General features: G+C 37.4%; 1 protein-coding gene across 14 annotated transcripts in view; it reads right to left on the bottom strand.

The window, feature by feature from the left end:
- The window catches only part of GOLGA4 (golgin A4), a 124,343-nt gene that overhangs the window by 39,822 nt on the left and 61,602 nt on the right, over window positions 1–22,919 (bottom strand). For 12 of the 14 annotated variants that reach the window (XM_061395895.1, XM_061395900.1, XM_061395889.1 and 9 more), the window contains 6 exons: window positions 17,683–17,861; window positions 15,576–15,704; window positions 12,747–12,902; window positions 6,965–11,205; window positions 6,013–6,134; window positions 5,472–5,602 (listed from right to left, as the gene is read on the bottom strand). In XM_061395895.1, coding sequence (XP_061251879.1) covers window positions 5,472–5,602; window positions 6,013–6,134; window positions 6,965–11,205; window positions 12,747–12,902; window positions 15,576–15,704; window positions 17,683–17,861 — 4,958 coding nt within the window. Of the gene's footprint in view, window positions 1–5,420; window positions 5,603–6,012; window positions 6,135–6,964; window positions 11,206–12,746; window positions 12,903–15,575; window positions 15,705–17,682; window positions 17,862–22,919 lie in introns of all 14 variants that reach the window. The other 2 variants (XM_061395902.1, XM_061395903.1) reach the window with 2 other exon arrangements.

Below are 22,919 nucleotides of genomic sequence, written 5' to 3'. Positions count from 1 at the left end.
ACACAATCTGTGTTTTAAGACTTCCATACTAGGATTTAATTTCCAGAAAATATCCAATATAAACTAGCTTTATGCACAGCACAACTCAACTAGCTAGACGCTTACTAATCAAAAGAAGTATGGGTTTTTCCCTCCCCCAGCTCCTTGGGATGGGCTGCTCAAGTCAAGATGGTTCTCTGTCCTAGTTAGCAAACCTGCACGTCTCCTACATATCAGACTGAAAACCATACCAGTTCTTCTTTGGAGTAAAGTATTCAACTATAATCCATTTCTGAAGGGAAAAAAAACTGTCCAATATATCCGTAACTAACTAATGTAAGGTATCCATTTGCCTTGACCTTGGCAGAACACAGACAAGGCTGCAAAAATAATATGTCACTTATTGGTTGAAAACTCTTCTTACAAAATTTGGCAGACAAATCATTCTCTCTTCTGTTCTGACTGCCCTGCTAAAAGGCCTGCCCATCTTAACATTTTTTCATTTGTCTTGATAATTGCCATCATTTGTTGTATAAAGCAGTCTGGACCACTCCTTGCTCTTATAAATCTTGCAATAACCTTTGTGCTAAAAGGACATTTGGCGTTGGAATATTGATCAGATTTGAGTAATGAAGACAAGACAAGTATTTGCTGAGTAAGAGGCTAAACAGGACAACAGCCATAAGCAGGTATCTTGATTTAACAGAAGCTGACTTGTCAGAACCAAGAAATGTCATCATTCTCAAGAACAGGTCCAGAGGCACAAAATAAAGAAACGAACCATGAGACACCTCAAAAGTCTAAATAACTTGTCATAACTTATAATTTGTCATGAAAATTCAAACAAATAAAAAAAGAATGAAGCCCTTCTCAAAACATAAGCGAAGCAGAGGTCTCTCGTAACTAGCCTCCGACATCTGCCACAGAGGCACTCAAACATAGCCTCCACCCCTCACACATTACTGACCAGAAACTACTGTAAATCTATAACTGCCTGCAGTTCTGGCTTATTTACCATTTTTATTCCACCATCACATATACTGTGTGAATGTCTTGTTGATGTGGCCCAGCTTTGTCTGAAAGATCACCTCTACAGCTACGAATTTGGTTAGGCTCCAGTTCTGCTATGACAATTAGCTACATCTGACATTTCCTTTGACAGCTGGGAGAAACCAATCTGGAGCAAGCCCACTAAGAATTAGAAAAGAATCCTTGATGTGTCATTTCTAATTGAAGAAACAGCTCTGTGGTTTCCTTTGTAAAAGTTTTTTGTCTTCTTCGAGAGAGGAGGGGCAGCAATATTGCTTACTCTTAAGTAAAAATGGTAAGAAAAACTAAACTAAGTATTTATGCACATACATGGAAATTATGTTTTAAAGACTATTATGCCAAAGCCAAATCACTAAAATGTGCTAAATGTCAAGAAGAAATCAGTCTTGTATCTAACATAGCTGTAAGAGCGCCTCCCTCCCAGTGAGGCTGCTCTGAGGTTGAGAAGGCAGTCAGCTCCCTTACTTGTCAAACTCAATTCCTTTCAGATGTCACCACCATCTTTTCCCAAATGAATGCTCCCTTGCCTACCAGGTGTCACTGCCTTCAAATTCACCAAGTGTCTAGTATGTGCCAGGCATTTGGCTATGTCCTTAAGACTCAACATGGATAGCAAGATACCTGGCCACAAGATACTAAGAGTCTAGGGGAGAGGACAGATACATTAATACATTCCTACACACATATGTATGTATGATAAAAATGACATGTAGAAAGGAAGTAATAAATATAAATAAATATAGAATATCAAAGGAAGACAGGTGCAATTCATTCTGTTTTAAAGGGTTGCAAAAAACCTAACTGAAAACAATATGCTGCAGAAAAGCACATTCAAAAAGCTAACTTTGGGTAGCTTTTTATAACAATTTTTTTAATAAGAATTAATAAGAATTTAATAAGAATAAGAATTTTTTTTTCCCAGTCTGCATAAGGAAACACAGGACTATGACATAAGAGACTAACGGTCACCTGTGGAGGGAGAAAGGGAACAGGTCAGAGAATACAGAGAACAGTGTGGGTGCAATTTTCATTAGGCACAATCCTCCAAGTATACTTTTTATATTATTTTGATCTTTAAACCATGGAACATATTTGACTCAATTTTTTTTTTTCTAAATACAAGTTGAATTTAAAACTTAAAAAACTGTCCAAAGAGAGATGACAGCCAGCAGTACTAACTCATGAAGTGTGAGAATGAGCTCTTATGGCGCCAGGAAAAGCAGGAGCAGAGGTGAAATACGAGGAGGAAGGAGTTAAAGCTGAGCTCGGCTGCACCACAGACTGACCCAGAAGAGGGGCACCAGGACAGAGGGAGGACACTACAAGTGCTCAGGGCAGGGGATACGACCCCACCTTCATTTCCAGACACTCTGACAGGAAGAGAGGAAAAACCAAGAGCAAAGAGGCCAACCGGGAAATTAATACAGCAGACCAGACCAGATGCAATACAGTAGCCAGGACAGTGGAAGAAGTGGTAGAATTAAGAGGAGGGGAATGTTCAATGTGATTCAGTGAAACACTACAGCTGAAAGTCTATTACATGTTGGAGACCATGCTGGAGATAACACAGTTAAAGGTAGAAACCTGCTCTCTCCTTAGGAAGTCAGGGAAAATAAACAGATTTCATGTCCTAAAAGGTGTGTGGATGTGGACGCGGATGTGTTAGGCGCTGAGAAAGACAGGAGGCATGAATCAAGGATGACAAAGTTCTCAGCTTTCTCCAGTGGGGAAGCAACTCTAAGAACGTGAGCTAAGACAGTAAAGGCAGGAAAGTGAAACTGTCTCTGTGTTCCACTTTGCTAGTAACAAATCCCACAATAACTTTAATGGATGACAAAAACACACCATTCCACAATGTCATCATTAAAACAAATCATCGATCCGATAATAGCTTTTTTAGAGGGAAAAAACACTACTACATAATACATACAAATCTCATATAAAACTCCAATTCTGGAAATTTTTAAGTGGGAGAATGGTAACAGAATATGTCTCAAAACCAAAGCAATATGGTGTGTGCTCAGTATTGGTAATACTAATACCTTTTAGTTATATTTACTCTTTAAAAAATAAATCTTCAAGACAGAGTATGTATCTGGGTGTTTAGATGGGGAGTGTTGATTTAATTACCAAGTCAGTCCTGGAGCTGGCATTGGACCAGCTCTGAGGCCACACCGTCTAACACAGTAGCCGCTGGCCACCCTGTATAGTAGGTATGAGCACTTGAAATGTGGCTAATCCAAGCTGAGACAGGCTATACATGCAAAAATACACTGACTCTCAAAGAATTAATATATATATATAATATGTTAAATATAATATATATATCATTTTTATACTAACTGTATTTTGAAATGACAATGCCTTGGATATAATGGGTCAGTTGCCATATTATTAAAATTAAATTCACCTGATTCTTTTCTTTCTAATGTGGATACCAGGAAATTTTAAATCCCATTTGTGGCTTGCATTGTATTTCTAGTGGACAGTGCTGGTCTAAGGTACAAGAAGGGGTCTGCGGAAGAGTCCACCCAACTCCTCTGGCCCATCCTCTACTTCCTTTCTCTACTGCTCTACTGCTCCAAGCCTGAAGCTGGGGGGACCATTTATCTTCTAGTAAACACCACATCTTCCAGAAGGAACCATACAGAGGTCAACTGTCACCTGTCTCCCTGTTCACTGACCTCCCTACCTACAGAGGTGTGTTGTGACCTGCAAAGTCTACCTTGTGCTACTGGTCCCCTGACACACACATTGAGAGACAGAGAGAGAGTTCACAAAAGGGAACAGTACAGCTCTGGCACAGTCTGTCCCCTGCACATGAAGCTCCCTGACTTAACTGCCCATGATATATAACTGTTCCCTTCCCCAAGTTCCTTTCTTAAAGAGAAGCCTTTATAAAATACATGAAACTAACAGTCAGCGCTCTACTGCTCACTTTGTAGTTTTAAGGAAATCATTTAACTATACTGAACTCATTCTCCTTCTGCAAAAAAATTAAATAAACAAACAAACAAAAAAAAACAAACAGAAAGTAAACCTAAAACTAGCTTCAACGTATCTTCCAATCCCAACATTCTCTAAACATTCAAGAAACAATGATATTTTTGAAAGCTCTGCACACATATACTCTAGGGAAGTATAAGAAAATGTGAAATTATTCAAATTTTGTTTCATACTGAAATCTATAGCTCAAAAACTATATTTAAAAAATCGCCAAAGAATTGATTCTTTTGAACTGTGGTGTTGGAGAAGACTCTTGAGAATCCCTTGGACTGCAAGGAGATCCAACAAGTCCAACCTAAAGGAAATCAGTCCTGAATATTCATTGAAAGGACTGATGCTGAAGCTGAAGCTCCAATCCTTTGGCCATCTGATGCAAAGAGCTGACACACTGGAAAAGACCCTGATGCTGGGAAAGACTGAAGGCAGGAGGAGAAGGGGACGACAGAGGATGAGATGGTTGGATGGCATCACTGACTCTATGGACATCAGTCTGAGTAAGTTCTGGGAGTTGGTGATGGGACAGGGAAGCCTGGAGTGCTGCATGCAGTCCATGGGGTCACAAGGAGTTAAACACGACTAAGTGACTGAACTGAACATTTATATTCATGTAACATATCCCAGAATTTCAGCTTTTTCAATTATACTTAAAATAATTATGATTAGAATCTGTTCCTGGCTCAGACCTCTACTGCTGCCACAGCCAGACTAAGGCAGGATTCTCTGGTTTACCTATTCCTAATCATCAAATGGTTCTCAGTACATTGTGAACTAAGGCTTGCAGTAACTAAGAATCTGCACTCCAAGAAAGAATAATTTACATTGTTTTATATTCAAAAATATTCTGGAGTCTGAATACTCACTAGCATTCGTGGCTTATCTTTATACATAAAAATGACAACACTAATCCACCACTAGTAGAATAAATAGTATACTGAATTTATCTTTCAACTGCATATAAGATTTGGCTGATGTATTCTTTTTTTTCATCTATCTCTTCCCTTGAGATCAACAAAACTATGCAAATTGGGTAGGGATGAAATAAAGTTAACTAGCCCTCCCAGAAAGATCCCAGTTAAGCTCATACACACACTAACTGTCTTAAACACAAGCTCTCAATTCTTAGTCTGCTGATCTCACAATTTGATCTGAATCTGGGAGACAGAGAAGAAAGTCCATTCTTCCCCTTACTAACACGCTGTTGCTTCAAGTATGCCTGGTAAGCAGACATTGATCAGAAAACTACAAACCTAGCAGAAATCAAATAGACTCCTCATAAATCTACAAACAATGGAAAAATACTAATTTGAATAACATTGAACTCCCCTCCCCAAAAAAACCCCTCTACATTAGAAAAACAGGAAATCTGACAGCCCAGTCTTCTTTACCATGAAATCTATTTCACCTAAATTTCAAGAGAGAGAGAGAAAATAAGGTACATCAAGGATTTCTTCATATCTTTTCGCCGTTCTCTTTAGATCATCTTCTTTCTCTGCAATTTTTTTATATAACTGATTTGTCTCTTCTTGATGGCTTTCTAAAAGTTCAGCCTCCACTTCCTGGGCTTTATCTAATCAATAAAAAAATGGACACATACAAGAAAATATATTAGGTAAGAATTAATATCTATATCCCAGTATCTGTAAGAATCCCTGTTCCAAATTATCAATAAACTTGATTAAAATCAACTGATCAAATTGATCAAATGTATCCTGCTCAGGGAGCAGCAGTGCCTTCATCAGGTAATAATCAGCTAATGCTTTCAGGTTCCTCCACCTGCTCCTTCCCTCTGAAAGGCAAGTCACTTTCAGGCAGCACAGTTTCCATCAGTGAACTTCCTTGGGCAAGAATCATTTTGTTTCTACTGTTTGTAATTACATAAAGCACTTAGCACAGTGTGAAAAGAATAAGCTTAAATTATAAATAGCCACTGCTGACTGATTCTGATTTGGTTTTTATTGAATTCAAAAGTGTACTTACCGATGGTCTCCTTTATGGTCATTTCCAGTTCCTGTTCCTTTTGTGCCAGCTGTGTATGAAACTCTCTCATCAGCTGTTTTAATGTGGAATTGTGCTTCAACTCAAGATCTTCCTGCTCCTGTCTGAGTACCAAAATATGAAGAGCTAATTGTTGTTATACAAAAAAAGCAGTGCATATAGTCTGATCTCACTGGTATCAACCATATTTAAGGGTGTGTGTGTGTGAGCACGCATGTGTGTGTCTCCAGGCACAGAAAACTTCTGGAAGGCTAAGTAAACTATGATTAACTCTAGGGAATGGTCCTGAGGATTTGAGAATTTTCATTTTCCACTTAAAATTACCATATACATCATATACCATATATATCATATACATCTATATAACATTAATACTAAAAATAATAAAACAAAAAATAATTACTGGGTTATGTACCTAATAATCATCATCTCATATGCAAGGAAAGGGTTTTTTCCCCTTAAGTAGACATGGAAAAACACTGCTTCTTGCATTTAATTGCTTTTATTTCTCTTCAGTATTTAACTTACTATATTTATGCTTGATACTAACAAATTTAGGTTATGAAATTTAACTGTATTAAGACACAAAAAAGATTTCATTAGGGAAGATTACCTTAAAAATAATCATACTGGGGAAAAAAAAAAAAAAACTTACTTGGGGCTTCTCTGGTGGTCCAGTGGTTAAGACCCCCCCTGCCAATGCACGGGACACAGGTTTGATCCCTGGTCCAGGAAGAACCCACATGCCTCGGAGCAACTCAGCCCATGCACTACTAACCACTGAGCCCACCTGCCCAGATCCCGTGCACCACAACAGAAGCCACCACAGTGAGGAGCGAGCGAAGAGTAGCCTCTGCTCACGGCAACTAGAGAAAGCCTGCACACAGCAACAAAGACCCAGCACAGTCAATAAATAAAATAAATAAAAGCTTACTTGATTTTCTCTTCCATTTCTTTTTCATACTCTTTCTTTATTATATCCAGTTCTTGCTGATGCTCCTTCCGCAGCATTCGAATATCTTTCTGTAGTTTAACCACCTCCTGGCTCAGCTTCCGCTTCTCCTGCTCCGCCCCTGCTAATTTAAACTCCAGGTCATTGTGATCCGCCTCCATGTTACTAAGCGAGCTGGGCTGAACCACGTGTGATGTGGACTTTCCTTCAGCACCTTCTTCCAAAACTTCTGTGGGTTTACTTTTTCCATTCATCTGTTGTAGAGCCTGTAAACTTTCAAGTTTTGAGGTCAGCTCTTCGATTTCAATTCTGTGTCCTTCCCTCTCTTTCAATAAGCAGGAATCCAGCTCTTTCATTTTTTGCTCCAAGATCTGACAGGTCAAGTCCTCCCCCTGGAGCGTTTTCTGGACATTGTCAACCACATTTTCCAAGTTCTGCTTTGCCCCTGCGTTATTTTTGTCTCCTTCTGCTTCCAAATGCTGGGAAGAAACCAAGGAGTGTTTCTTGTTTTTTCCTTCAAGTTCTTCTTGAAGCTGATTTATCATCACTCGATCCTCATGTTGTTTTGCTTCGGCCTGTTCTATCTTTATTAAGAGCTCCTGGTATTTGCACTGTATTTCAGAATGAGAGGAAATTATTTCTTCTTTTTCCTGCTCCAGCCTCTGCACTAGCATTTCCTTTTCAATTAAATTTCTTTGTAAGACACCGAGTTTTTCTTCACATGCATTATGCACACAGCCTTGGGAATCTGCTTCTTCTTGCTCAGTACACACTGCCACATTTTCTGACAATCTGGGTACAACTGACGTTTCAGATTGTGGTGAACTTTCCGCGGACTTCAGTTTTTCTTCCAAGATGTGAATTTCTCTGTCTCTTTCCTGCAGTTTTGTAGTTAGCTCACTCAGATGGCTTTCTTTGTCTTTTCTGTATTGCTGTTCTTTCTCTTCCATTTGTGATAACAACTGCTTCTTGATGGCAGCAATCTTTTGTTCAGCTTTTTTCTTCAATTCTGCTAATTTCGCAGCACCTTCTAATTCAAGTCTATCTTCCAATGCTTTTAACTCTTCTTCTTTGCCTTTCACAATTGAATTCACATGGTCCAATTCTTTCTTCACAGATTCAAGTTCAGATTTCATGGAAGATGCTTGCTCTTCAAGTCTTAAGACTTTTTCTTCAGCCTCTTTAACCCTGTTGTCCTTCTCTTCTCCTAACTCTTGGATGTGTTGGAGTTTCTGAATCATTTCTTTCTGTTCACTATCCTTTTGTTGATGGTAATTTTTAAGAACTTCATTTAAGGACTCAATTTCAATTGTTTTCTGAGCAACATGCTCCTCTAATTCCACAATTCTCCCTGTTTGAGTTTTTAACTCAGTCTCTAAATTAAAATCCCTTTTCTCCATCTCACTCTTCTTATCTTCCATCTCACTCTTTAAATATTCCAATCTTTTCTTTTGCTGATCAAGGTCCTCCTTCAATAAAGTTAACTGCTCTTCCTTTTCACTGGTTTCCTTTGTTTTTAACTCAAGCTGCATCTGCAATTCTTTACTAGTATTTTGGTACTGTGTAAATCTTGATTGTGCTTTCTTCTTCCACTCTGAGAATTTAATGGACAAGTGATCTGCCTGTTCCAGAGCAGACGTTTTCTCTTTACTCAGAGTTTCAACTTTCAAAGATAAATCTCGCACTTGATCCAGCAATTCCTGCTGTGCTTCATCATGTCGCTTACTTAGTGATGAGATGGCTGCTTCTTTTTCAGCTAGGCTGATGCTATTCTGAAGCTGAGCATTCAAATCAGCTAGCTGTTTACTAAGACTGCTGATCTCAGCTTTTTTTTCTTTAAGCTCTTCTTTCATCATGGTGACAGCATTGATGTTTTCTGACAACTCTTTCTTCAACTGTGTGATACAAGATTCCTTTTCTGAAGCTGCCTGTTGCTGATTTCCTCCTTCCTTCTGTAAGGCTTCCTTTTCTGTAACAAGACCTTCGATATCAGCCTTCATGCTCTGAATCTGACTTTCTTTTTCTTCCAACTGATGTGCAGCATGTTGAAAAGAACTATTTAGTATATTCTGCTCTTCTGTTAGCTGTCTAAGTTGTGCTTCTAATTCAGAAACCTGGCAAGTTTTGCTTAGTAGTGCCTCCTTCACTTTAGCTGTGTGCTGTTGACAATGGGAGATTCTAGAGAGAATGGCACTGATTTTACTACTGCTGATGTCGATGAGCTCACTTGTTTTAGCCTGTAGTAAGGCTTCGGTTTTCTTAGAGTAAATGTCTAGCTGAACTGCTAGCTCCTCGGACAGTTTTTTGAATTCCAGGCTTTTGTCCTCTAGGCTTTTCTTACTGCTGTCGTGTGAAGATTTCAGACTCTGGAATTCTTCATCTGTGGTTTTCAGCTTCTCAGTAAACTCCAAAACCTTGAGCCTGTCTTTTTCTGCCAGCACCTTCAGTTCAGCTACTTGCTCTTGAAGAAAAATGTTTTCCTTCAGAGAGCCATTCAAGTCAACCTCCAGCTTTTCAAGTTCAGCTTTTAGTTTAGCCTCATTCTGTGTGAGAGAATCCATGAGAGCAGCATTCTGCTTCAACTGTCCCTGTAATTCCTTTAACGCGGTATCCTGCCTAGCACCCTCTTCCTTCAGCCATGCCATTTCCTTGTTCATCTCTTCCTTTTCACACCCAAACAGGAGCATCTTTTGCTTCAGTTCTGCTACCTCTTGTTCTTTCTCCTGTAACTGGATATCATGTTTTTCCTGAAGTTCTTCAGCTTGCTGACTAAGTTTCCGCTCCCAGACTGCTATGAAATCATCGAGCTCTCGCCTGTGTGCCTCAGTGAGACTTTCTATTTGCTCCTTTTGGTTTGTCTCCAGTCTTGATACTGCATCATTGATTCCAGCTGAGTTAGCCTGTGCCATTTCCAAAATTTTGGCATTGAACTGTTTTTCTTTCTGACTGAGCTCCAGAGCAGTATTTTCAAGCTCTTTTTTAAGTTTGGCTTCCTGATCCAACAATTTCTTCTTTAATATTTCTTGCATCTCCTTTGCTTTCTGCTTAATTTTTTCCATCTTTTTCTCTTGATTTTTAAATTTGGCTTCATATTCCTCTTGCAAAACACGAATACTGTCCTCCTTGGCTGATAATTTCTGTTTGAGTATTTCTATTTCTTTGCTCTGGGCTTCTCTCATTTGTAAAATAACATTTTCCTTTTCCATTAAGAGTTGCTTTCTCTGTTCCTGCTCTGTGTTGTTATCTTTAAGTTGGGATTCATAGAGCTGGGTTAAAGATTTCACTTTTTCTTCCATTTCACGATTCTGTTTTTCAAGCTTCTGCAGTAGATCCTGCACCTGGATTTTGTGAGCGTCTAACTCAGCACAAACATCCTTCTTTTGAGCTTCAACTTCAGCTACCTGTTTAGTAAGAAGAATTCTTTCTGTTTCCAAATCCAACAACTGCTGCTGCAACTGGGCCAGCTGCTCCTCATGGACTTTAGCCTGCTCATGTGTTGTGTTCTGCAGTGACTGGAAAAGCTCCAGCTTAGTCGATGCCTGCTGGAGTTCCCCTTCAGACCTTTTGATGTCTGCCTCTAAACTTTCCACACGGGCCTGATGTTCTTTTAAATGCCTGTCCTTTTCCTTCAGAAGAAGCCCAAGTTGGTTAATTTCATCTTTTAAGGCCTTTTCAGTTCTCTGGATAGAAATCTCTTGTTCTTTAATGATATTGTCAACCTGTTGTTGGTGATGATTTTTCTGTTCATCCAGCTTGGCCTCTAATTCCTGCTTCACTCGATCAGCTTGATCCTTTAGTACAGAAAGTTCTTCTTCTAGCTTGTCACGCGTTTTTAATACTTCCGACAGTTCAGACGATAATGATTCCAATTCTGTTTGCTTCACATCAAGCTTTTCTAAAGTCTTTTCATTCATTTCTTCTATGTGGGCCTGAAAGAGTGTCTCTCTGTCTTTCACCAATGTTTCTTTCTCTTGCTCGTACTTTTCTCTAAGTTCTTCCATTTCAGTCTGATGCTGCTGCTTTAAGACTTGGAGCTTTTCAGTCCAAATGTTATCTTGCTGATGCTGCAGACTTTCCAATTCTGTCTTGTGTTTTTCAACCATGATAGTAATTTCTTTATTGTGCTTATTTTTTTCAGCTTCCAAATGACTAGTTAAATCTTCTGATTGATTTTTATTTTCTTGCAAGCTTTTTTCCAAAGAACTTTCTAATTCGAGAATTCTCTGTTAATGAAAACAGATGTGTTTTTAATTTATTAGCAATGATATACACAACACGATGTCCACACCTCCTTAAAAATTACAATTTAGATAAACAATTTTGCGTGTCATATCAAACACCAGAAAGGGCAAAGAATCTGTGCTCGGTTCCTAAAGGAATCATGTAATGAAAAAAAAATTCTATTTTTTACACAGCTCATAATTCCAGATTCTATTTGGGTAACTATTTCAACTATCTACTTTTCAAAATCATTCTGAACGGATAGTGGCGGGGGGAAATGATAAACTAGATAACAGTAATTGTTGGTTGAAAGATGAGTGTTTTTTTCTGTTTTTAAAAAGCCCTATTATAGTATTCTATTACTTTTGTAACTTAATTTTGAAAGAAAAACAATGTATCTGGCTTTTACACAAAAAATTATTACTTAGAAGATGTTTTTCAAAAAGAAGGAACTTACATCAAAGTAATTTACCAAATTTTACCAAAGCAGTTTAGAAAAAGTTAATAGTAAAATATTATTATCTCATGAAAATATCAATCTTGATTGAAGGAAAAAGAGCTAATTAAGGCAGAGCCAAGGAATATCAGAACTGGAATGGTATTAAGAAATTATCAGATCCAACCTCTTCATGTGACATGTAAGGAAATTAAGGTATAATTAATTTATAAAGCTAACAAGTGAAAGATGCAGGCCTCCTGAGTACCCATTCCCTTTGACTATGCCACCTTACAAAATGTTGGAAGTGGGCTAGTAAGACACAGTTTAGAAATACGCATAAGAACTGAGACTGTTTCACTGTCTAAATCAGAGCAAAAAGGCTTAAAAAGTCTAAGTAGTATTAATTCACTTCTAATAGGTCAAATATTTCATGCACTGTTAAGGGAAAGAACAGAGGGCCTTAAAAATGTGAACACTGAGATAGACATACTTACCTGCTCATCACAGGATGATTTTTTAATATGGGAAAACGGGAGAAAAATGAAGTCTAAAAGTAGAGCAACAGGGTAACTAAACTGATACAAACAGAAAATGAATTATGTCCAGACATGGCATGAGATGAAGGTGAAGAGGTAAGAAGGTGTCAGGGCAAGTGCTGCCTACAAAAGGAGGCCTCTTTCTAAGGATGAAGGTGAGTAAGCAGTGGAGCAAGGATGCTGCACTGCTTACTGAGGGCACAGAATCGGAGTGAGTGCCTGACAAATACAGTCAACCAAAGGCAGAGAGTCAGGAGCACCATAGGCAGACACCAAACCACTCCCACAAATAGCTCTGACTATCTAAAATGGAGCGTACGTATGTGTGCGTGCTCAGCTGCGTCCTGACTCTGCGACCCCATGGACTCTAGCCCACCAAGCTCCTCTGCCCACGGGATTCCCCAGCAAGAATACTGGAGCGGGTTGCCATTTCCAGGAGCACACGTATATGTGTATCTAAACAAAGTCTTTGCTACAACTTTATATTGACTATAGAGATAGTAAGAGTTTTCATGTATTAATACAAATAACCCCACAGCCCAGGGCCCTGAATAGTGTTTAAACTTACAGTTCTGTATGTCTCTGCTTCTTGTTTAAGGTCCCGAAGTTTATTTTCACTCTCTGTGAGGATTGCTTTCTTCTGCAACTCTAACTCTTCCAAGGCCAACGATTCTTGCTGATCTTTTTCTTGAGTGATCTTCAAATACTCTGACTGACTTTTTTCCTGTGCCAAAAACAATCATACCACCTTAGACCCATGTAGATCTTCAGCATTCTCAAAGCACTGCCACAGAAATCATTCATTTCATTTGATCTGCACACCAGACCTGCAAGGTAGGCAGCATCGTACCTCTCTCTTCTCACACTCTGGTCTGCAGAAACAGGGCATAGTGGCTTTTCCAGTATGGTCTGGCCAGTCTTTGCCACAATTAAAACTAATATGAAAAATTTTGTTTCCAGTAACCCTACTGTGCGAGTGCGTGCTAAGTAAGTCACTTCAGTCATGTCCAACTCTCCGCAACCCCATGGACTGCAGCCCACCAGGGTCCTCTGTCCATGGGACTCTCCAGACAAGAATACTGGAGTGGGTTGTCATGCTCTTTTCCAGGGATCAAACCTGTGTCTCTTACGTCTTCAGCACTGGCAGGTGGACTGTTTACCACGAGCACTACCTGGAAAGTGTGTCTACTATGTACTCACTACTTAAAATGCTTTGCAAAATATCACTGAATGTGCAGGGTCACATAATTCTGTGCCAAAAACAATCATACCACCTTAGACCCATGTAGATCTTCAGCATTACCACTACCACTTCTCTAGAGTTTGATATTTCTACTCTAGGCCACAGACATAATTTATATAAATTTAGGCTGTAAATTTATATAATTTGTGAGAAATACCTTACTATAATAGGGAATACCACATGGAAAAGCTAATCAAAATGAGATTACATGTGAATACATGGATTAGATCAAGGAACTCTAAAAACCTATACAGCTCCTAAGATCTGGCCCATTTCACTCTGTGAAGTATATTGCTTTAAGGAAAGATTATGTACCATACTGTAAGCAGATTGGTTTTTTAAAAATTAGTTTCTATAACATCAATTTTGAAACATCATTTTAAACATACTAAACTGTTTAACATGAACTATAATTTAAATGCATTGCCATCTATGCCCATAAATACAAAAGAGGAAATGCTAATAGTCTGCAGAATTGACTCTCAATGCCAAACTAACTTCTTTGAAAAACTAGGTAGGAAGGGGACGAGCACGTGTGCAGGTATGTGTGCTTCATGTGTTATTAGTGTCCTTCGATCACTAGGCTGAGTATGTCTGAAACTATCGATTCCCAAAACACAGTACTAACAAGGTCAATGTTCAGAGTGCAGTGCCCCAATTGTGTGCTACTTGCTCAGTCATGTTCGACTCTTTTGCGACCCCCTGGACTGTAGCCTGCCAGGCTCCTTGGTCCATCGGATTCTTCAGACAAGAATACTGGAGTAGGTTGCCATTTCCTTCTCCAATTACAGTGCCCCAATTACTCCAGCATGAAAACCCACAGCAGGTTTTAACGACAAGAATTTTTAGCACCATCCCCTGCTGTATTTATGTCCCTAGTGTCTCGCTTTGTTCCTTTAATTTCCACGCTACTATTTTAAATTTATGCTGTCCTGTTGTAATTTTTAAGTACTCTTGTAAACAACTTCAAATCCTTTTTGGACCAACAAAGAATACAAATATGTGCCCATACAGATGTATATTTCACAACCATGAACTAAACCCCTAACCTCAGCCAACAGTACTGTAAATCCATGTGTCTCTTGGCCCCACAGAGATTACAGAACTCCCTGACTCAGTTCAAGGATCACAGCTGCTGGAAAGCCTCAGAGCCCCAGGTCCAAAGCAGAGTGAAAACAGAAATGTGGAAAAGAAAGGAGATGAAAATTATAAAAACTATTTCTCATCCTTTCACACTAAAAGTATTTTTTAATTATACCTATTATCTTATGGATAATAACTTCATGTAAAAACAATAATCTACATTTTTGGCATTAATACTTCTTAAGGTAACTTATCTAAATAGGCTTTTCACTATTTAAGTAAAATATTTTTTGTTTCAAACTTTCAAATTATACCATGCCAACAACTCTTTCTTATCTTTGCTTTTTTGGTTATTGTTTTAGTTAGTTCAGCCAATTTTTTCTTATTTTACTTTTTTTTTTTTAACATCATATAGACTGAAAATTACTGATATCATTCTACATAAAAGGAAAACTGCATATGTGCTCAGTCGTGTCCAACTGTTTGTGATCCCATGGACTGCAGCCCACCAGGCTCTTCTGTACATGGGATTTTCCAGGCAAGAATACTTGTTCCTCCAAGGAATGTTCCCAACCCAGGGATCAAACCCAAATCTCCTGTGTCCCCTGCATTGGCAGGCAGATTCTTTACCACTGTGCCATTTGTGAATTTGGTCATTTTCATTTTGTCCTCTTTAAAATGCATTCAAGCAAACTTTCTGAGCCTTAAGCTCTGATACATTCAGTCTGGTATCTGATATCTATCAAGACATTCTTGCTAAATTATGCAGTTGCTGGCCAATTGCTTCAATTAACCTATCCTCCCCTTTATTTCCCCCAATCATAGCCTACAGCCAGGGTGAGAGGAATGATCTACAAACAAACTGATTAATGAAAGCTTGTTAGATGAGCAAATTTAATTTTCAGACAATAATAAATTAACAAATTCTGACAGCCTCATTCCTGCCTACAGTCAGTCTCTCTGCATCCTCAAAGGCCAAGGCTGAGAGTAGTGTGATCTCAACCTAGAAGGCAGGGATGAGGGCGTGACAACTTTATAATAAGGGGAAAACAAAATACTGTAGGTACTTACAAGAGCTATTCTCATTTGCTCCTGAAATTCTGTTTCTTGGGTCTGAAGCTTCTTCGTCAGTTCCTGCTCTTTGCTAGCCAACTCCTCTTCATGAAGCTTCTGTAATTTAGCAATTTGTTCTGAGGATTTCTAAAAAGCAGCCAAATAGTTAAAAGTGAAACATCCAGATAAAACATGTCACTCTACAACAAAATAATACTTTATTATAGTTCAATCATCAAGCTAACAGATTCCTAAGAGGAAAAATCAGAACATATTTCCCACATAAATCAAAATTCACCAAATTCTTGAGAGTTTAAAGAAAAACCAGTAAAGTGTTGCTCCTCATTTAGGACATGAAGGGCTACAGCTTCAACAGTCAATCCTATGGGGCTGAAGCTCCAATTCCACATGTTACAAATATGTTCCCACCAAACAAGATGGAGAAGCGTAGCAAGGGGAATACGGATGTGTTGAGAGAGGGCACTCCATCATGGGCAAGGTGCCCTGGCTGCACCCATCTAATTATGCCTACCTTTCCAGGCATGTACTACTACCTACTAAAAAGTTTAAGTATTGGTCTTGTTCTTTTTTGAATAGGAAGACTCAAATCTTATAAACATGTCAAACCACCCTAAATAAATTCAAAAATTTAATAAAATCAAATAAAACTACCAAGCAAATGAGGGAAGTCCCACTGGACAAAATAAACATGGAATAATAGCCAATCTCTTCTTAACATAAGAGTAATGAGGAGGGGCTATCAAGCAGTAGAACAATATAAAACTAGAACATATTGTAAAACTAGTATTAGTGTAATACCAGCATATGATCAGACAAAGCAGTGGAAGAGCACAGAGAATCCAGAAGACCCATACACAGCACTACAATAATTTAGTATGTAATAAAGGTAGTATGGCATGTCAGAAGGGAAAACACAGGTTACAAAAGAAATGATTTGAAGACTACTAAGTAGTCATCTGGAAAAAATTTAGGTTGGATCCCTACCTCACTCCTCACACTAAATAAATTTTAGTTGGATCAAAAATTTAACCATAAAAAATGAAAGCATTAAAGTGTCACATGAGAAAAACACTTTTTTTTTTTTTACTCAATTGAGAATGTCTTAAAGCAGAAGAAAAATTTGCTAACATTTAAGGAAAAGAAAACTTTTCTGCATATCACGCCCCCCCCCCAAAAAACAACAAAAAATGATAAAGACAACAAATTGAAAATTATTTGGATAAAAATATCTATCTCCAAGGGCTAATTTTTACTACAAATAAAAAACTTCTGTGAGAAATCAGTAAGAAAAAGTCCAACAGTCCAAGAGGAAAAGGAATCAGGATTTGATCAGGCAACTCAAAACAGAAAACTATAAATTCCATGTAAACATACAAAAACATGTTTGTCATACTGGTAAGAGATATGTATATTAAAACTACAATGATGTCATTTTTAACTTAGCTCATAAAGACTTTTAAAAAGTCAGGTAACAACATCTTTGTCGGGGTGGGAACATATTCTAATACTTGAATATAAATGGTCCTCCATCAAGCTTGTAGCAACTAGGCAATAATTAAAAATACACATAACTTTTGCCTGAGTAGTATTTCACTTCTAGGAATCTATTCTAAAGAAACAGATGTTAGTGAATATGATAAGGATATTCACAATTTCCAACAATAAAAACTGAAAGTCTAAATATCTATCCATCAGCATAAGACTGATAAAAGTATGAGCTATTCATAAAATGAAGTCCTGAGCTGTCTTTAAAACAAAAGGGGCATCGTTATTAACTCAATAACCAAGACAGATTATTAATTTGGAAAAGCAAAATACAGAACATTAAAAATAACATGCCATCTTTTATTTAAAAAAAAAAATTAAAGACAGGGTTAGAAAGCAAACAAGAGAAATTATACAGAGATTATCTCTGAGAAGTATACTCAAAAAGATAACACATTCATTTCTTTATCAGAATGATTTTTTCCTATATCTTGAACATCATGAAATGGACATGGTCTAAAATATAAATTACTCTTCTTTACTGCAGACAGTGTAGGAAGAGCATAAGACTTAAGTTTCAAAATTGCTATAACCCACTGCAATCTAGAATTATTCTTACTTTCATGACATCAACAACCTCCTGCTTCACGCAACTTAATTCCTGTTGAAGTCTGACACGTTCCTCCTCACTTGCTTTTTCAATGGCTTTTATTTGCTCATCCATTTCTGCTTTCATTTTTCTCCGTGCTTCTTCTGTTTTTTGGGCTGTACTCAGGGCTTTCTCAAGTTCCTCAAAAGCTATAATGAAAACAGCAGAAAACAAGTATCTCAAGAAATACTATTATTGAGCTAAAGTGTTTAAATTCAATTGATGGGAACTAAGAGCAGCAGTAGCAGGACGTGTTAAAAAACTCATCACTGTTTAAAGCCAAGACGTATTTGACTGGTAGTTTAACAAAGCCACAAGAAAGGTCCAGTCACTGAAAGCAATTTGTCATTGAGTTCTGGATTCAGATGTTAAGATAGCTTATACTGTATGAACTTAGGCTCAAAGTTGGAAAAAATATTAAATGACTAAAGATTTGCCCCACTCTCCCTACAAGTGTCATTATGGATAGCAAATTCATAGAAATTACTTGTACCTACTTCTGTAGCATATAATTGCAATTGCTTCTTTGTCTGCTATGCAAGTTCTTGTCTATTATCAATAACTAGGTAACACTATTGTATACTCACTGGGATATTTTTAAGAATGAAAAAATTATTCTTTGACTAATCGTATTTTCAAAAAAAAAAAACAAACCTCTTAACCATATAATAAAACCAGGGTTTTCTCCCTAAACATTTACTGACTGAATCACATATTTAACCAATGTATTTTGATATGAAACCTACTACTTATGTAAGTTTCAAATTAATGTAGCTAACTAGTAAGAAATCTTTTCCTGTTTCAAAAGTGTACAAAAAGGCACTACTAGCAGGGAGTTTTGGGGGTGAAATAAGTAAGAATACAGCTCTGCAAAAACAGTCACCTGGGCTACAACAGTAAGATCTTTAAGGACAGCTCACCCAGCATCAAACAGAATCTGACAGCATGGGTACAAGAGCTGAGTAACTAGACACCAAAAATACATGAGTATGTGTGTTTATGTATATTTGTGTATACGTGCATGTGTGTGTATGCATGTGTGTGCTGTATGTGTGTAAACACACACGTTCTCTCTCCTCCCCCCTTCTCTCTCTACTGACAGAACAATATCCTGTGAAAATCCTAGTGCTATTACATCCTCAACTATTTTCTTCAGTCCTCAAAGAATAGAAGACTCCCCTTTACCAAAGAGAAGAACTATAAATAAAACACCAATTTTCAAGATGGGTTTTAATCCTTTTAAGAAATAAATATTCAGGGTGACAATTCATTGACACATGCAGTATTTTCACTTTCAGTGGTGTAACAAATGTGGAACTTCAACTGGTGGTATCCCATAAAAAAGCCCCTTCATTAACTACAATTTCACTTAACAGATAGTGGTTTTCACAAACAAACTGCATACTAAAGACAAACTTGTATTCTAAAGCATTTTCTTAATGGTGAAGTATAGTAGGTATAGAAAAAGGCAACAGAAAGGTGGAATTCTGCTAACAATTGGGAAACACAACTTACTTTGCTTACTACCTTAAAAAAAAAACTTCTCTGGCAATCATGCATTTGATATTAAAAAAAAAAACCTATCCAACTTATTCATTTTATATGCCCAAAGTATAAAACCATAGCTCAAATAAGGTCTAAATTTTAAAGAAATATTGATTAAGTTTAATTATTTTTAAAGATTGCCTACTCCAACTTCAGTGATATTTGCCTGCAAACACCAAGATGATAATCCTTAGACATAAATATTCTGGTAAATAAAATATTTAAAGGAATATGATATATTTGTTTTAGATATTCTTTTACTATAAATTCTAGTGTACAGCATAAATAAACATCTCTTGCTCGTAATAAGAAATTAGTTTCCTTGTTTCTCAAAAACCAGTCAAGTGAGGTGATCAATTACAGGAAAGAAATCTTGTAACAGGGTGCGTACTGCTTAAGTTTGAGCTGAAGGCTTACATCTGGGAAAGAAAAACATGGAAAAAGGAATGATGGTATTTTTTAATGTTTGGATGTCATCACAGTCTTTTCATTACAGCTAATATTCGGCATATAACATTGTATCTTAGCATTTCTAAGCACTTCACAGAAATATCTTAAATCAGGCTCTAGAGAACCTGAAGATAGTTATGATATTCTTCCAGCAAGACCCAGTTTTAAATGAAAAGCTTCTATCAATTAAGCAAAACAAAGCTGTACATAGTCAATACCAAGTGAAACTTCCGTTTTTTAAATTCCAGAATCCAATACAGTATAAAAACAGATACAGGGCTCTCACTTTCTTAATCAATAACAACAAAAATCAATGCCACAAAGTTCCTTTTGGATATAATTTTCCAAAAGTTAATCTTCCTAACCATACTCAGTAAATTTTAGTACATTCTATATGGCATTGTAATTTTAGTGTTTTAATACTCCAAAACAGTTAAATCCCTTGATTATCCATCATATAATGATTAATGTAGGACAGATCTGGTTCCAAAGTTCTCATCTAAATTTAATCCTTTCTTCCCATGCTCTGCCACCTTGTCAAAAAGCCATGTAATTTTATACCTAAAAGGACATCTTTGAGACTTTTAATTCAACATCTTCATTGAAATGTAAGAACTGAGTCCTCCAACTTTTCCTTTGGATGATAAATCAACTTAACTATACAAGGTTGGAGGAACAATCCTTACCTTGCATTATTTTCTAAAACTAAGAATGCTGGCATTGATCAGGCTCAGCTGAGCAGTAACATACCTTACTGAACCAGAATTTTTTTGAACCAGTTACTGATGGCTTCTAACTCTCAACAAAATTCACCATGTTATACCTCTGATAGACTTACAAAAACTCACTGCTTTCCATCTCCATCGTGCTTTATGAAAATGTTAAGTCCCCCCAAAACAAAATTTTAAAGAGGCAGCAAAACACGTTTCTATATCCATGTACAGAAAACTTATTTCAAACACATTCTACACTGCACCACAAATGAAGCCACTTCCTTACAGGAAGTCTGCCTCCAAAAACGAGTCCCATTTCAATGCTGAAGGAGGATATGCTGAGAGCCTACTTACTAACCAGAAACATCTCACCTTCTGATCCTGCGACCACCAGATACAGTAAGTGGAGTCCATGGCCTGTAATATTCTAAACGTGAATTCCCCCTCCCCTTTCCAAAAGGAATCTACACTAGGATTTTAACATTGAGTACTAAAGAGGTATGTTCTGAAGGCCTACGTAATTTACCTTCCAATTCCAAACAACATGAGTGAGTGGGGAGAAAGAAAGCGTGCATCAGCCCCAGCTGACGAGCCTTCTGCCAACATGCAGGAGTGCGCGGGGAAACCGTGGCCACAGCACACATCAACGGGAAGGCTAAGCACCAGCTGCCGCCAAATGTTGCAAGAACACATGGTGTTCTTCCAAAGCAAAATTCAATGTATCTCAGGCAATTTTCGTTTTCAAACAAAAACCTGTGAAAACATTTCTACGAAAAATGTAATATACCTGAGGAATAGTCCTCTATCAGTTACAAACACAGGTCAGACCTTTTACTGCCAGCTCCTTACCTTCCCCTTAGACAAGGTTCTCTTACATCCGTGGGAGGTATAAAAATGAACAAATGCTCACTATACAAGTTACATGAGCTCAGTAATCCAACCATTCATTCATCATATATTTATTAGATGTTTGCCATTTGTCAAGCATATGCTAGGCACTGGGTGATATCAAGAAAGTATTTCACAAAGACAGTTGAAGTTATAAGGTGTGTGTGTGTCAGGGGCGGGGGGTGCAAGTATAAAAGAACTAAGGCGCAGGCTAAGCTAGGACAATTGTGGCATTTGCTTTTGTCACTTCAGCATCCTTCCCCGCACCATCCTCAAAGTCCTAACCAGTCATATTAATAATAGCAAATGCCAGAATTCTGAGATTCTAGGCAGTGTTACTATTTTGTAGCACTGTCCTGGAAGACACTTTATGACAAAAATAACAAGACCCACTCTACTCCCCCTGCGGAGAATAAGGAAAGAGGCAGAAAAGTGGAGAGGCTGGCAACCTCTACATTAACTAAGAAGATGAATAATAACACCAATAATGAGTAAGTAAGCCAGTGCCTATTTCTTTATTCCAGCAAAAAGCTGCCAGAAATGCATGAGGTATTAAAAAAAAAAAAAAAAAGCTAGTACTACGAAATGAATAAAATGCAAATTAACAGAAAAAAACAACAAAAAGTTCTTATCAGAATTCCCACCCAATCATCAAGCCTCTTTTGTGAATAAAAGCAAAAGTCTAGAGCAGCAGTTTTCAAAGTCTGATCTCAAAATCCTAGAGTCCTGAGACTCTCTGAGGAGCTATGAGATCCTCTTTTTTCCAAATACTTATCTGCATGAGGGCAGATGTTCTTGATCTATTTCAACCAAATTAACATATCACAACAGACTGAATGTAGAAACAGGCATGAAGATCCAGTTATCTTCTATTAAGTTAAACAATAGATAAGCAAAGATGTAAAATAAGGTTTTTCTTCACACTAAATTGTGTTTTGGGAAATACAGGTAGTTTTCATTAAAGCATTAATACTTACATGTAACAAGTTTTTAACTGTTATTTTTAAATGAACTATTTTTTAAATTTCTTAGCTTTAATTTCTAATATAATAAATACCAATCCATATTACCCACATAATAAAAACTCTTTGGAATCCTCAACAATCTTTAAGAGTACAAGGAGATCCTTGTGTCTACAAAGTTTGGAAACCACTGGTCTAGAGTTTACATAAATGAAAATAAAACGATACTACCACCCAGCGGCATAAACCAGCTAGTGCCAATACTTGTAAGCTGGGGCCTTCAGAAATCTAATAAATAATCACATTTTGCAACGGAAATCTACTTTCAAGCCACTTCCCAAAATACATAACAAAATTCACTCTAACAGGTTAACTATGCTTTGACCTTTCAAGTTTTTACAGATCTATCCAGATTTTCACATACTCCTTACATTAATCATGCGAATTTATCTATCAAATATTTTGAAAACTTCAGGATGACCTTGAAAAATCTTAGGCTAAAGCTAAGTAAATTTAATTAAATTGAAAATATGATTCTGTAATAAATGTGTTCCTCTAGTTGCTGATGCTTTCCAGTAACAGTGACAATTGCCAGGAACAGAAATTAGTGCAGGGTGACAATGACTTTCCAAAGATATGGACGCACAGC

This window comes from Bos javanicus, chromosome 22 (assembly GCF_032452875.1).
Source record: "Bos javanicus breed banteng chromosome 22, ARS-OSU_banteng_1.0, whole genome shotgun sequence".
NCBI classification, from domain to species: domain Eukaryota; kingdom Metazoa; phylum Chordata; class Mammalia; order Artiodactyla; family Bovidae; genus Bos; species Bos javanicus.
This window is presented reverse-complemented; position numbering and strand designations above follow the sequence as displayed.